Consider the following 13,907-nt stretch of genomic DNA (forward strand, 5'->3'; position numbering starts at 1 on the left):
AATCTGGGAAGACCCTCTGGATCTATCCTCCGTGCCGGCCTCCTCTGCCTTCTCGCTCTTCCACCGTCGGGCGCCATCCGGAAGGGGTTCGTTCTGTGCAAACGGCATGAAAGAAGCCGGTTGGCACTGCCAACATCACGGGCCAGAAGAAAGCCTTTTTTCCCCCCCCCACACACGAATGAACGGGGAGGGGGCAGGCGGACCTTGGTGCTGCTGACGGAGGCGGAGACCAGGGCTGTGTCGATGAAGTCCGGGTGCTTGGTGTTGATGTAGGCCAGCTCGATCGCCACCAGGTTGTGGACCTAGGAGGAGGCAGAGAGCGCCGGGGATGGGACAGGCTCCTCCTCCTGAGCTAGGAAGGGGGGCTCAATCCCTTGGGGTCTCGGGGCGGAGAAGCCCGCCTTCCTTACCATCTCGTTGGTGATGGGCAGCCTCCGGCGAAGGACCCCCGTCACCACCTCCACGATGGCCTCGTGCAGTTTGGGGAAGCGGAGCAGCTCCTGAGAGGGAGAACAGAAAAGGAAAAGGAGGCAAAGAGAAGAAGAAATTTGATTTATATTCCGCCCTTCACTACCCATAGGAGTCTCAGAGCAGCTTACAAACTCCTTTCCCTTCCCCTCCCCACCACAGACACCCCGTGAGGTAGGTGGGGCTGAGAGAGCTCTTTTGAGGACTGCTCTTGAGAGAACAGCTCTGAGAGAACTTGTGACTGACCCAAGGTCACACCAGCAGCTGCACGTGGAGGAGTGGGGAATCAAACCCGGTTCTCCCAGATTAGAGTCCGCGCTCCTAACCACTACACCAAACTGGCTCTAAGAAATGGAAGACTTATTTTATTGTTAATCTGGCCTGTAACAGCTCAGACGCTTTAGTGGCCCTGATCCGGCAGAAAGGCAGGGTTATAGATGCTGTAAATAAATATAAATTAATACTCAGTCCCTAGTATGGATGACAGAAGTTCTAGCTAAATACAGTCTAAAAACAGGGCAAGATCCACCCATGTACCTCTCAGTGAGCAGAGTGAAATTTTGTTGAGTCCGGGAGCACCTTCGAGACTAACACAAATTTTGGAGTATAAGCTTTTAAAAGACAGACCTCCCTGTGTATCTGATGAAGGGAACTTTGGCTCTCGAAAGCTCATACCCTGAAGAACGTGTTGGTCTCAAATATTGCTGTTCAACTGCACACCAACAGGGCGGCCCTCTGAACCAACCTCCATGAAATTGTTAAAAGATTTTCTATTTCTTCGCCCAATCGTCAACCAAAAGGGAGACTGCAAGCAAGAAAAATTTGTATTGATGACTAACTGGTTGGTTTGTAATATTGGATTTTCAGGACAGTTGTATACTGTTTTGCAGTTATTATATTTCTTGATATGTTATACTTCCTCTTAATAAAAAATTTTTTAAAAAAAGAAAGAAAGAAAGAAAGGGCACCCACGAAGGAGCTAGAAAAGATCCTGAAGCGTAAGGAGACAAAGATGAAGATAATTCATACTATGATATTCCCCATTACTATATATGGATGTGAAAGTTGGACAATGAGGAAAGCGGACAGGACGAAAAGAGATTCCTTTGAAATGTGGTGTTGGAGGAGAGTGTTACGAATACCTTGTACGAATACCTTAACAGCATTATTTGGGTATTTATTAAGCCAAATCAGATTATCTGGTCTGATTTGGCTACCAAATATAGAGAATCCTGAACAAAAGCCGAAACTATTCAGCTTCTATTTGGCTTTATTTGGCTAAGCTGAATACCAGCTGCCGGGTGTGTGTGTGTTAAACTTTAAAAGGGATACACTTACCTTCACTTTCTTCCCCTTTCCTATTTGCTCTGGTTTCCAGAGCAACAGGAGGGAGGGGGGACCTCTGCAGGGCCAAAGGCAAAAGCCCCTTGGGGGAGCTTAGAGCCAATCATTTCAATGTATTTATAAATACCATTACATTGCAAAAGCCTGAACTCTCCCTAGAAGCTAAAATGATTAAACTTCGTGTTATTTATTATTTATATTTCATCTTCTTTGATGGACCGTCTCCAGGCTCCACCCCCCAAATTTCTACAAATTTCCCAACCTGGAGTCGGCAACCCTATTTACACGGCATGCAAAGCCGCATTACAACAAATCAGACCAAATCTGCAGCGCTCCAGGCAGAGAAAGGGCCCTTACCTTTGGCCACCAGAAACCTGCCCTCTGCTTGTCTCCCCAAGAGGCAGGCCCTCTTTCACCTCCAGGAGTTCTTCATGCATCTTACTGTCACATTTCTATTGGGGGGTTAGCCATGGAGCCCACAGGGCCATACCTGCGTGTTGTACGTGGAGCAGTGTTGAATGATGCGCTGCAGCTCCTCGTGGACCAGCTCCACACAGCGCAGGCTGGGCTCCTCCAGGCGCTTGATCTGCCTCCTCACCAGCAGCTCAAAGGAGACTTCGGGGACAAAGAGGGCCGGGCGGGGACCCTGCGGAGGAGGCAGGAAGCGGCCTCATCAGTACCAAAGCAGAACAGAGCTATGTATGAACACCCATGAAGCTGCCTTATACTGAATTAGACCTCTCTGGTCCATCAAGGTGAGTACCATCTACTCAGACTGGCAGCAGCTCTCTAGGATCTCAGGCTGAGGTCTTTCACATCACCCACTGCCTGGTCCTTTTAACTAGAGATGCCAAGGACTGAGCCTGAGACCTTCTGCATGCCAACAGTGTTCCCTCTGAGCTGAGTTAGTGTGAGCTAGCTGATAGTTTTTTAGCCTTCAGCTCACACATTTTTGTCTTAGCTCAGGAAGGAGGGCTCCAGAGCAAACTAATTTACACAGTGGCCAAATCGCTCGCTCACAACCTTAATGCCAGTAGTTCACAAAGTCGAATTTTTTGCTCACAAGACTCCACAGCTTAGAGGGAGCATTGCATGCCAAGCAGATGCTCTACCTCTGAGCCATAGCTCCTCAGTGAGCCCCTCCTCATACTGAATCAGACCTCTTTGGTCTGTCAAGGTCAGTATCGTCTACTCGGACTGGCAGCAGCTCTCCAGGGTCTCAGGCGGAGGTCTTTCCCATCACCTACTGCCTGGTCCTTTTAACTGGAGATGCCGGGGATTGAATCTGGGACCTTCTGCCTGCCAACCAGATGCTCCGCCACTGAGCTGCAGCCCCTCCCCGATCTGTCCCAGTGCCTGGAACCAGGAACTCCACCTCTCAAAAGGCGAGAGATATTTTTTGCTTTCCCCTCTCCACAGTGACCATCCAGGCTATTGAGGCAAGGACAGTGCTGGTGGGAAAGCTCTTCCCCAGTGCAGTCTCTCACTCAGATCCTCCCAACAGCCTGAATCGGCAAGCCAGTATCATTATCCTCATGTTGCGGCCGGGGGAGAGAACCTGGCTTGCCTTCTGCCAGCTGGAGTGTTCACGGGCAAGAAGAGACTCAAACAGGGACCTTCCCTAGATGACAGCACCATCTCTTCACCATATCAGCTTTCTCTGACAGGACACCGGTTCTCTCTGCAGCGTCCCCGCCTCTGGATAACCTCGGTTGACTGGGGTAGCAGAATCGGGTTGCCAGCTCTGGGTTGGGAAATACCTGGAGATTTGGGGGGTGGAGCTTGGGGTGGGCTATGTCTCAGAAGGGGGGAGACCTCAGTGGGGTGCAACGCCACAGAGTCCACCCTCCAAAGCAGCCATCTGCTCCAGGGGAACTGCGTCTCAGGTCATCCGGAGATCTGCTGCAATTCCAGGAGACCTCCGGGTGCCACCTGGAGATTGGCAACCCTACGACAGAGTCAGGGTATTCCACAGGTGCAAAGGCAGACGTCACCTCCCCTGCCTTCCAGGTGCAAGATCGGGGCTTACCGTGGCGTTGCGGATGGCCGTCAGGATATCCAACATTGTCAGCCCGGCCAGAGGATCGATGGATTCCAGCGTACGGCCGAAGGTCTCGTGGAAGATGTAGCACATCCGTGCGCCCCCACACCTAGGAGAGAAGGACAGGTGGTCGGCCTCTGAGAGAACCCACGTCCCCTTCTCTGCCCTGCGCTCGGCCGTGTTTGTCAGAGCATGATGTTGAGCACATAAAACTGCCTTGGACTGGATCAGACCCTTGGTCCATCAAAGACAGTATTGCCTACTCGGGCTGGCAGCTACTCTCCAGGGTCTCAGGGAGAGGTCTTTCCCATCACCTACTGCCTAGTTCTTTTTAACTGGAGATGCTGGGGATTGAACCTGGGACCTTCTGCATGCTGAGCAGATGTTCTGCCACTGAGCCAGGGTCTCAGGTCGAGGTCTTTCACATCACCTCCTGTCTGGTCTTTTTAACTGGAGATGCTAGGGATTGAACCTGGGACCTTCTGCATGCTGAGCAGATGTTCTGCCACTGAGCCAGGGTCTCAGGTCAAGGTCTTTCTCATCACCTACTGCCTAATTCTTTTTAACTGGAAATGCCGGGGATTGAACCTGGGACCTTCTGCATGCCAAGCAGAGGCTCTGCCACTGAGATACAGCCCCTCCCCAACACACAAAGCTGGCTTATACTGAATCAGTCCATCAAGGTTGGTATCGTCTACCCAGACTGGCAGCAGCTCTCCAAGATCTCACGCAGAGGTCTTTCACATCACCTACTGCCAGAACCTTTAACTGGAGATGCCAGGGATTGAGCCGGGGAACTTCTGCATGCCTAGCAGAGGCTCTGCCACTGAGCCACGGCCCCTCCCCAACACACAAAGCTGCCTTCTACTGAATCAGTCCATCAAGCTCGGTATCGTCTACACAGACCGGCAGCAGCTCTCCAGGGTCTCAGGAGGAGGTCTTTCTCATCGCCTCCTACCTGATCCTTCTAACTGGATATGCCGGGGATTGGACCTGGGACCTTCTGCCTGCCAAGCGGAGGCTCTGCCACTGAGCCACGGCCCCTCCCACGTTTCCTCCCGGCCAGGAGGGGGCGCTGCTCACAGCTCGGAGGTCTCGATGTTGCGGGCTGTGCCCTCGATGGTGTTGCAGTACTCGGTGGCGAACTTCGTGATGATCTGCAGCAAGGTGGCGTTCTTGTCCTCGATGGGCTGCCCGTAGCTCTGCAGGACGGACTGGTACTGGGCCGTCAGCACGTTCACCCGAGTCTTCAGCTCGGGCAGGCAGTCCCGGATGTGGTGCATCAGCAGCCTGGGGGGGCAGAAGCGACCCGGATCAGGGCCTCCGCAAGGCCCCCTCCCCAGAGCAGAGACCTTGGGAGAGCGCAGAAGAGGACTGCAGGGCGACACGCAGGCTCCTTTCCCACCAGCTGCTCCCTTAAAGAGGCTACACGTGGGAGTTATCCATCCTGTTTTATTATTCTCACAAAATCCCAGAGTGGGAGCCGCAATGTTCCCTCTAAGCTGTGGAGTCCTGTGGGCAAAGATTCTACTTTGTGAGGTACTGGCATTAAAGTTGTGAGCGAGCGATTTGGCTGCTGCATGAATCAGTTTGCTCTGGAGCCATCCCTTTCTGAGCTAAAGCAACTATGTGTGAGCTGGAGGCTAAAAAACTGTGAGCTGGCTCACATTAACTCAGCTTAGAGGGAACAGTGGTGGGAGGTCATAAGAACATAAGAGACGCCAAAGGCCCATCCAATCCAACACTCTGTGTCACACAGTGGCCAGAAATACCAGGTGCCATCAGGAGGTCCACCACTGGGGCCAGGACATTAGAAGGCCTTCCACTGTTGACCCCCCCCAAGCACCAAGAAGACAGAGCATCACTTGCCCCAGAGCCCCTATCTGTACCTTGTGGCTAGTAGCCACGGATGGACCTCTGCTCCATATGCTTATCTAATTCCCTTTTGAAGCCGTCCACCCTTGTAGCTGCCACCACCTTCCCATGGCAGTGAATTCCAAGTGTTAATCACTCTTTGGGTGAAGAAGGACTTCCTTTTATCCGTTCTAACCCGACCGCTCAGCAGTTTCATGGAGTGCCCACGAGTTCTTGTATTGTGAGAAAGGGAGAAAAGTACCTCTTTCTCTACCTCTCTCTCCTGTTTTACTCCAACAAAATCCCCGAGTGGGAGGCAATGTCCCCTCTAAGCTGTGGAGTCCTGTGAGCAAAGATTCTACTTTGTGAGCTACTGGCATTAAAGTTGTGAGCGAGCGATTTGGCTGCTGCACAGATCAGTTTCCTCTGGAGCCGTCCCTTCCTGAGCTAAGACAAAAATGTGTGAGCCGGAGGCTAAAAAAACTGTGAGCTGGCTCACATTAACTCAGCTTAGAGGGAACAGTGGTGGGAGGTCCAGCTCACGTGTGGGGGTGAAGCACCACCTGACAGTCGGGTGCACGTTTTACACGGACAACACACACACACACACACACTCCTGATTGCTCCAGAGAATCCCAGAGAGTAGGACGGAGAAAGTTCTTCCGCTGTTCAATACCTCAGAGACAGGCCACCAGACACAACAGACCAGGCGTCCCCAACGAGGAGCCCGTGGGCACCGTAGTGCCTGCCCACACCATTCCTAGTGCCTGCCTCAGGTTTTCACTTTATTTATCTGTTCAATTTATACCCCGCCCTCTCCGCCAAAGGAGGCTCAGGGTGGGTCACGACATAAATAGAAGAAGAAGAAGAGATTGGATGTATACCCCGCCCTTCACTACCCAAGGGAGTCTCAGAGTGGCTTACAAACTCCTTTCCCTTCTCCCCCCCACAACAGACACCCTGTGAGGTAAAAGAAGAAGAAGAAGAAGAGATTGGATTTATGCTCCGCCCTTCACTACCCAAAGGAGTCTCAGAGCGGCTTACAAACTCCTTTCCCTTCTCCCCCCCACAACAGACACCCTGTGAGGTAAAAGAAGAAGAAGAAGAAGAAGAGATTGGATTTATACCCCGCCCTTCACTACCCAAGGGAGTCGCAGAGTGGCTTACAAACTCCTTTCCCTTCTCCCCCCCACAAAAGACACCCTGTGAGGCGGGTGGGGCTGAGAGAACTCTGACACAAACTGCTCTTTTTCAAGGACAGCTGTGCCAGAGTTTGTGACTGACCCAAGGTCATCCAGCAGGTGCAAGTGGAGGAGTGGGGAATCAAACCCGGTTCTCCCAGATTAGAGTCCGCACACTTAACCACGACACCAACGTTCTAAAGCTCTTTGTGTGAATCCTCTGGCAAAAAATCTACGTACAGCACTTTAGAATTGTTTGTATGAATTTGTTCTGTTTTTTTAAAAAAAATAATGATGTCAGCCGCCCTGAGCCTGCCTCGGTGGGAAGGGCAGGGTATAAATCCCATAAATAAATACATTAAATAGAGCTGTAAACGTCCAGATCAAAAGACAGATGGCGAGCCAAGAATAACCCATTGTGCCACTTGGGTTAAAGACCACTTTTTAGTGAGTGGGCACAGCCAGGAGAGGCTTTTGCCTAGCAGGGCTGCCGATTGGCTGTGCAGATTTGCAAAAATGTTGCTTTGGCAGCCGCCACCGCCACCACAATGCAAGGATTTTCACTATGTGACTGAAGGAAGAGGAAGAAGAGATTGGATTTATATCCTGCCCTTCACTATCCAAGGGAATCTCAGAGCAGCTTACAAATGCCTTTCCCTTCCCCTCCCCACAACAGCTTTGATTCCCCACTCCTCCACGTGCAGCTGCTGGTGTGACCTTGGGTCGGTCAAAAGTTCTCTCAGAGCTGTTCTCTCAAGAGCAGTCCTCGGGAGAGCTCTCTCAGCCCCACCTGCCTCACAGGGTGTCTGTTGTGGGGAGGGGAAGGGAAAGGAGTTTGTAAGCCGCTCTGAGACTCTTTTGGGTAGTGAAGGGCGGGGTATGAATCCAATCTCTTCTCTTCTATACCAATACTGTCAGGTTGGTTTTTCAGAAAGCAGCTGATCACGTTTTCAGGGGGTGAGCGCAAATATTGAAGATTCCCTTTCAGAGCAAAGGACCCAAGCGAGCGGCTAGGATCTGGGACACCCGGGTTCGAATCCCCACTCTGCTACGGAAGCTTGCTGGGCAATCTTAGACCAGTCACGCCCTCCCAGCCTAGCCTACCATACAGGGTTGTTGTGAGGAGAAAACAGAGGAGAGAAGAATTACCTAAGCCATCCTGGGTCCCCGCTGGGGAGAAAATCAACAAATAATCAATACAGAGACTTGGCCTGCCCCAGAGACGCTGGGACCCCTTTCGAATCTCCCCCTCTCCCCAAATCCAGAACCTTTCTGTAAATTATGAAGGGCCTTTTCCTAGTGTAGTTTCTCTCTCACCTGTTCAGGGTCTTGGCCAGGTACCGTGTCCCGTTCCGGTTGGCGAGCGACGGGTACCTCTTCTGCAGGAAACCCTGTTCGTCTCGCAAGGACTCGCTGATGCTCTTGCTGCTGTTGATGTCGTGTTGGCTCCTGGGGGAGGAAATTTCGGAGGGGTCAGGAGAGACAAGGGCACTGACACCTCGTAGAGAGTCTATCTGCCCCCACCGCTCTGCAACTCCACCACTCTCTAAGAACCTCAGAAGAGCCCTGCTGGATCAGACCAGGGAGGGTCCATCTAGTCCAGCCTCCCGTCTCACACAGGGGCCAGCCAGTCCCCCTGGAGGGCCAGCAACAGGGCAGAGAGGCCGAGGCCTTCCCCTGATAAGAACCTCAGAAGAGGCCTGCTGGATCAGACCAGGGAGGGTCCATCTAGTCCAGCCTCCCGTCTCACACAGGGGCCAGCCAGTCCCCCTGGAGGGCCAGCAACAGGGCAGAGAGGCCGAGGCCTTCCCCTGATAAGAACCTCAGAAGAGGCCTGCTGGATCAGACCAGGGAGGGTCCATCTAGTCCAGCCTCCCGTCTCACACAGGGGCCAGCCAGTCCCCCTGGAGGGCCAGCAACAGGGCAGAGAGGCCGAGGCCTTCCCCTGATAAGAACCTCAGAAGAGGCCTGCTGGATCAGACCAGGGAGGGTCCATCTAGTCCAGCCTCCCGTCTCACACAGGGGCCAGCCAGTCCCCCTGGAGGGCCAGCAACAGGGCAGAGAGGCCGAGGCCTTCCCCTGATAAGAACCTCAGAAGAGGCCTGCTGGATCAGACCAGGGAGGGTCCATCTAGTCCAGCCTCCCGTCTCACACAGGGGCCAGCCAGTCCCCCTGGAGGGCCAGCAACAGGGCAGAGAGGCCGAGGCCTTCCCCTGATAAGAACCTCAGAAGAGGCCTGCTGGATCAGACCAGGGAGGGTCCATCTAGTCCAGCCTCCCGTCTCACACAGGGGCCAGCCAGTCCCCCTGGAGGGCCAGCAACAGGGCACAGAGGCCGAGGCCTTCATAAGAACATCAGAATAGTCCTGCTAGATCAGACCAGTGGTTCATCTAGCATGCTGCCTCACACAGTGGCCAACCAATTCCTCTGGAGGGCCAACAACAGGGCACAGAGGCAAAGGCCTTCCACAGATGTTGCCCCCTGCCTTTCGGATTCAGATTAGTGTCTCTGAATGTGGAGGTTCCCCTCAGTAACCATAGCAAGCAGCCATTTATAGACTTGTCGTCTACAAATCTTTCTAATCTCCCTTTAAATCTGTTCATTCCTGAGGCCGTCGCTACATCCTCTGGCCGCAAATCCCACATCCTAATCACTCCCTATGTAAAGTAGTATTTCCCTCTGTCCATCCAGAACCTACTGCCCATCGGATGCTCTCCGATTCTAGTCTTTCGGGAGAGGGAGAAAAAGTTCTCTTGGTCAACTCTCTCCACCCCGTGCCTAATTTTATAAACCTCGGTCATGTCCCCCCCTCAGTCGCCTCCAGTGTTCCCTCTAAGCGGAGTCAGTGTGAGCCAGCTCACAGTTTTTTAGCCTCCGGCTCACACATTTTTGCCTTAGCTCAGGAAGGAGGGCTCCAGAGCAAACTAACTGATGCAGCGGCCAAACTGCTCGCTCACAGCTTGAATGCCAGCAGCTCACAAAGTAGGATTTTTGCTCCACAGCTTAGAGGGAGCGTTGGTCACTTCTTTTCTAAACTGAAAAATCCCAGACTTTTTGGCCTTTCCTCCTAGGGAAGGGGCTCCAACCCCCCTCATCGTCTTGGCTACCCTCCTCTGTCCTTTTCCCAGCTCTGCAATGTCCTTTTTTGAGATAAGGGGACCAGAACTAGACGCAGTATTCTGGCCACCGTATCTTAGCAAGGACCCTGCAGAGCTGGAAGAAGTACAGAGGAGGGCCACCGAGACACTCCCGCCTCCACAGACGTTCTGCAGTAATGGGGCTGGCCTCTTTCCGCAGACTGCCCCCCAGCCTGATGCCAGCACCCTCCTCCCCTCTCACCCAGCACCAACCTGTTGACCACCCCGATGATGCCCAGCTTCACGGGAATGACACGGCCCATCAGCATGTCCATGGCGTCCGTTCCCGCGTCCATCAGGTCCAGCTTGGTGATGACGGCCAGCGTTCTCCGCCCTGCGGAGGACAACAGCCGCTCTTCCCCCATTCCAGGCAGCGGGGCCAGCTGGCAGATGGGGAGACCCGGGCTGCACCCCCTTGACGCCTCTCCCCTGCCCCCCCGCCACACGGCCTGCAGGCTCCTTCCAGCTCATCCCTACACATTCCACAGGCATCCACGCCCATCGTTCCCGTCAATATTCCCCTGCAGTTCTTGGACCAAGACCACAGAATCCTAGGATCACATAGAGTTTGGAAGGGGCCGTACAGGCCACCTAGTCCAACCCCCCTGCTCGATGCAGGATCAGCCTCGAGCAGGGGTGGACAACCTGTGGCCCTTTCACACATATTGTGCGGTTCCCAGCAGGCTCCCCATCTATTTGCTTTCTCTGTTTCTCTCTCTCTCTTCCTTTCCTTCCTCCCCCCCTCCCTCCCCCATCTATTTGCTTTCTCTGTTTCTCTCTCTCTCTTCCTTTCCTTCCTCCCCCCTCCCTCCCCCATCTATTTGCTTTCTCTGTTTCTCTCTCTCTCTTCCTTTCCTTCCTCCCCCCTCCCTCCCCCATCTATTTGCTTTCTCTGTTTCTCTCTCTCTCTTCCTTTCCTTCCTCCCCCCTCCCTCCCCCATCTATTTGCTTTCTCTGTTTCTCTCTCTCTCTTCCTTTCCTTCCTCCCCCCTCCCTCCCCCATCTATTTGCTTTCTCTGTTTCTCTCTCTCTCTTCCTTTCCTTCCTCCCCCCTCCCTCCCCCATCTATTTGCTTTCTCTGTTTCTCTCTCTCTCTTCCTTTCCTTCCTCCCCCCTCCCTCCCCCATCTATTTGCTTTCTCTGTTTCTCTCTCTCTCTTCCTTTCCTTCCTCCCCCCTCCCTCCCCCATCTATTTGCTTTCTCTGTTTCTCTCTCTCTCTTCCTTTCCTTCCTCCCCCCTCCCTCCCCCATCTATTTGCTTTCTCTGTTTCTCTCTCTCTCTTCCTTTCCTTCCTCCCCCCTCCCTCCCCCATCTATTTGCTTTCTCTGTTTCTCTCTCTCTCTTCCTTTCCTTCCTCCCCCCTCCCTCCCCCATCTATTTGCTTTCTCTGTTTCTCTCTCTCTCTTCCTTTCCTTCCTCCCCCTCCCTCCCCCATCTATTTGCTTTCTTTCTTTCTCTCTCTTTCTCTTTCTTTCCACCTCTTTTATTCTTTCTTTCCACCTCTTTCATTCTTTCTTTCCACCCCTCCCCCCCCTCTCTCTCTCTGACAAATAAATATCATTAGCAAACAAATAAATATCATCGAACAAACAAGTATCATTATCAACATCTGTTTTTACCCCTTTTGTTTTTATTTTTGGCAGTCTCATTTATTTATAATGTTAATAAAAGGCAAACTGGCATATTTTTCAATAGAAACGTGTGTGTGATATTTGTTCATGTCTTGCGGCTCTTAAACGTCTCATGTCTATTCTGTATGGCACTTATGTTAAGAACGTTTGGCCAACGCTGGCCTAGAGCCTCCCTGACATGTGTTTGTCCAGCCACTGCCAGTGAGGGGGAGCCCACCACTTCCCCAAGCAGCTGGTTCTGCTGTCGCACAACTCTTACTGTAAAAAAAGTTTTCCCGAAGATCCAGCCGGTACCTTCCCGCTTGTAATTTAAACCCATTATATTGCGAGTCCTCTCCTCTGCTGCCAACAGGAACAGCTCCCTGCGTCTCCTCTAAATGACAGCCCTTCAGACCTTTCAAGAAATCCTGTCCCCCCTCAACCTCCTCTTCTCCAGACTGAACGTTCCCAAGTCCCTCAGCCTTTCCTCACAGGGCTTGGTCTCCAGGCCCCCGATCATCCTCATCGCTCTCCTCTGCACCCGCTCCATCCTGTCCACCTGCACACCTGTTCAGCACCACTCCATTCCAACTGCTACACCAGGCTTCCTTTTCCTAATGAAGATGCCCTGGATCAGGGGTCTCCGCCATGGCGCCCACCGACACGTTTCCTGGTGCCCACCAAGCAATGCTCCCTCTAAGCTGTGGAGTCTTGTGAGCAAAAATTCTACTTTGTGAGCTACTGGCATGAAAGTTGTGAGCGAGCCATTTGGCTGCTGCATAAATGAGTTTGCTTTGGAGCCCTCCTTCCTGAGCGGAGACAAAAAATGCATGACCGGAGGCTAAAAAACTGTGAGCTAGCTCACACTAACTCAGCTGAGAGGGAACACTGCCACCAAGTGTTTTTAGAAAGTGGGCGGGGCTTTTGCCCAGCAGGGCTTCTGACTGGCCAATTTGATTGGCTGTGCAGATTTTTAAAAAACATCTGCTTTGGCAGCAGCTGCCACTGCAGCATCGTTTTCTTCACTGTGTGACTGATGGTAAGCTGTGGCAGCCGTTTGGTGACTTGCTCGGTCTCCTGTGGCAGCCACCACGCTGGGTCGGAATTCCAAAGGTGCCCACAGGCTCAGAGAGGCCCACAGGACCCCGGCCCCAGCTCCATCGCACCACCCCTCTCTCTCTCTCTCTCGAATGTTACATGTCTTATAATGGTCTTTAAATTACGAGCCTATGTTGCCTTGCTAGATTTTTAAAGTGTTATATTCCTTCATAACACACACACACACACACTGTAAACCTGTTCTTTTGACCTCTGTTCTCCAAGCAACATTATCTCGCTCAAGGGTTGGTACAATGCTACCTGTCAGGGAAGAGGATGATGATGATGATGATGAGGATGATGATGAGGAGGAGATTGGATATATACCCCACCCTTCACTCAGAGTCTCAGAGCGGCTGACAAACTCCTCTCCCTTCCCCTCCGCACAACAGACACCCTGTGAAGTAGGTGGAGCTGAGAGAGCACTTTCGAGGACTGCTCCTGAGAGAACAGCTCTGACAGAACCATGGCTTGCCCAAGGTCATCCAGCAGCTGCAAGTGGAGAAGTGGGGAATCAAACCAGATTAGAGTCTGCAGACTTAACCACTACACCAAACTGGCTCCCAGTCGTCGTTCTTTTCTCCCTTCTAGGAATGTGGAATGTAGAGAGAATTATGTTTGGGAACAGAACTGATGAACTCTCTTAGAAATTTTAGACCCCGACCTCTTGCCTGTTTTATCCTGTAAAGGAAAGACTCTGTATCTGTTCAGGGTGCTAGCTTGTGTGCTCTTGAGCGCGTATCAAAAAGGATAATTCCTAAATGGAAATTGTATGCTCTGTGAGCCAAGAGCCTTGAGGGAGTTTCTGTCTGCTAGATAGACCTAGGAAGGGATGAGTGTGGGTGGGGGGGTGCCTATTCTAAACAGAAAAGGCTCTCCCATGCCAAAAACACTGACATTGCCCTAGGATCACACCACAGCACGCCCAAGCAAACAACACGCCATACCATCAGGATCCACGTCTCGGGCCAGCTTGAGCGCTTCGGAGGTGGTCATGTCGGTGTTGGCAGCGGTCACCGCCAGGATCAGGCAGTTGGGGTTGGAAATATAGGAAAGGATCATATCCCGGACCTGGACCTCAATGTCAGGGGGCTGGTCCCCCACGGGAACCTGCGAGACAAAGCAAAGCTTGGAAGCACCAGGTGCCATGGGGAAAGGCCCACCGGGGGGGGG

At 52.5% G+C, this 13,907-nt stretch overlaps 1 protein-coding gene across 1 annotated transcript in view; it reads right to left on the reverse strand.

Annotated features, from left to right (window-relative positions):
* The window catches only part of LOC107117362 (dynamin-1-like protein), a 33,413-nt gene that overhangs the window by 8,273 nt on the left and 11,233 nt on the right, over positions 1–13,907 (reverse strand). Inside the window, exons 7-15 of the mRNA XM_015419462.1 lie at positions 13,682–13,844; positions 10,239–10,359; positions 8,206–8,337; positions 4,937–5,143; positions 3,842–3,962; positions 2,303–2,458; positions 411–500; positions 204–302; positions 14–93 (exon numbers count right to left, since the gene is read on the reverse strand). Of these exons, the coding sequence (XP_015274948.1) occupies positions 14–93; positions 204–302; positions 411–500; positions 2,303–2,458; positions 3,842–3,962; positions 4,937–5,143; positions 8,206–8,337; positions 10,239–10,359; positions 13,682–13,844 (1,169 nt within the window). The remainder of the gene's footprint in view (positions 1–13; positions 94–203; positions 303–410; positions 501–2,302; positions 2,459–3,841; positions 3,963–4,936; positions 5,144–8,205; positions 8,338–10,238; positions 10,360–13,681; positions 13,845–13,907) is intronic.

The sequence above is a fragment of the Gekko japonicus genome, unplaced genomic scaffold (assembly GCF_001447785.1).
Source record: "Gekko japonicus isolate JY-2015 unplaced genomic scaffold, Gekko_japonicus_V1.1 scaffold617, whole genome shotgun sequence".
NCBI lineage: Eukaryota > Metazoa > Chordata > Lepidosauria > Squamata > Gekkonidae > Gekko > Gekko japonicus.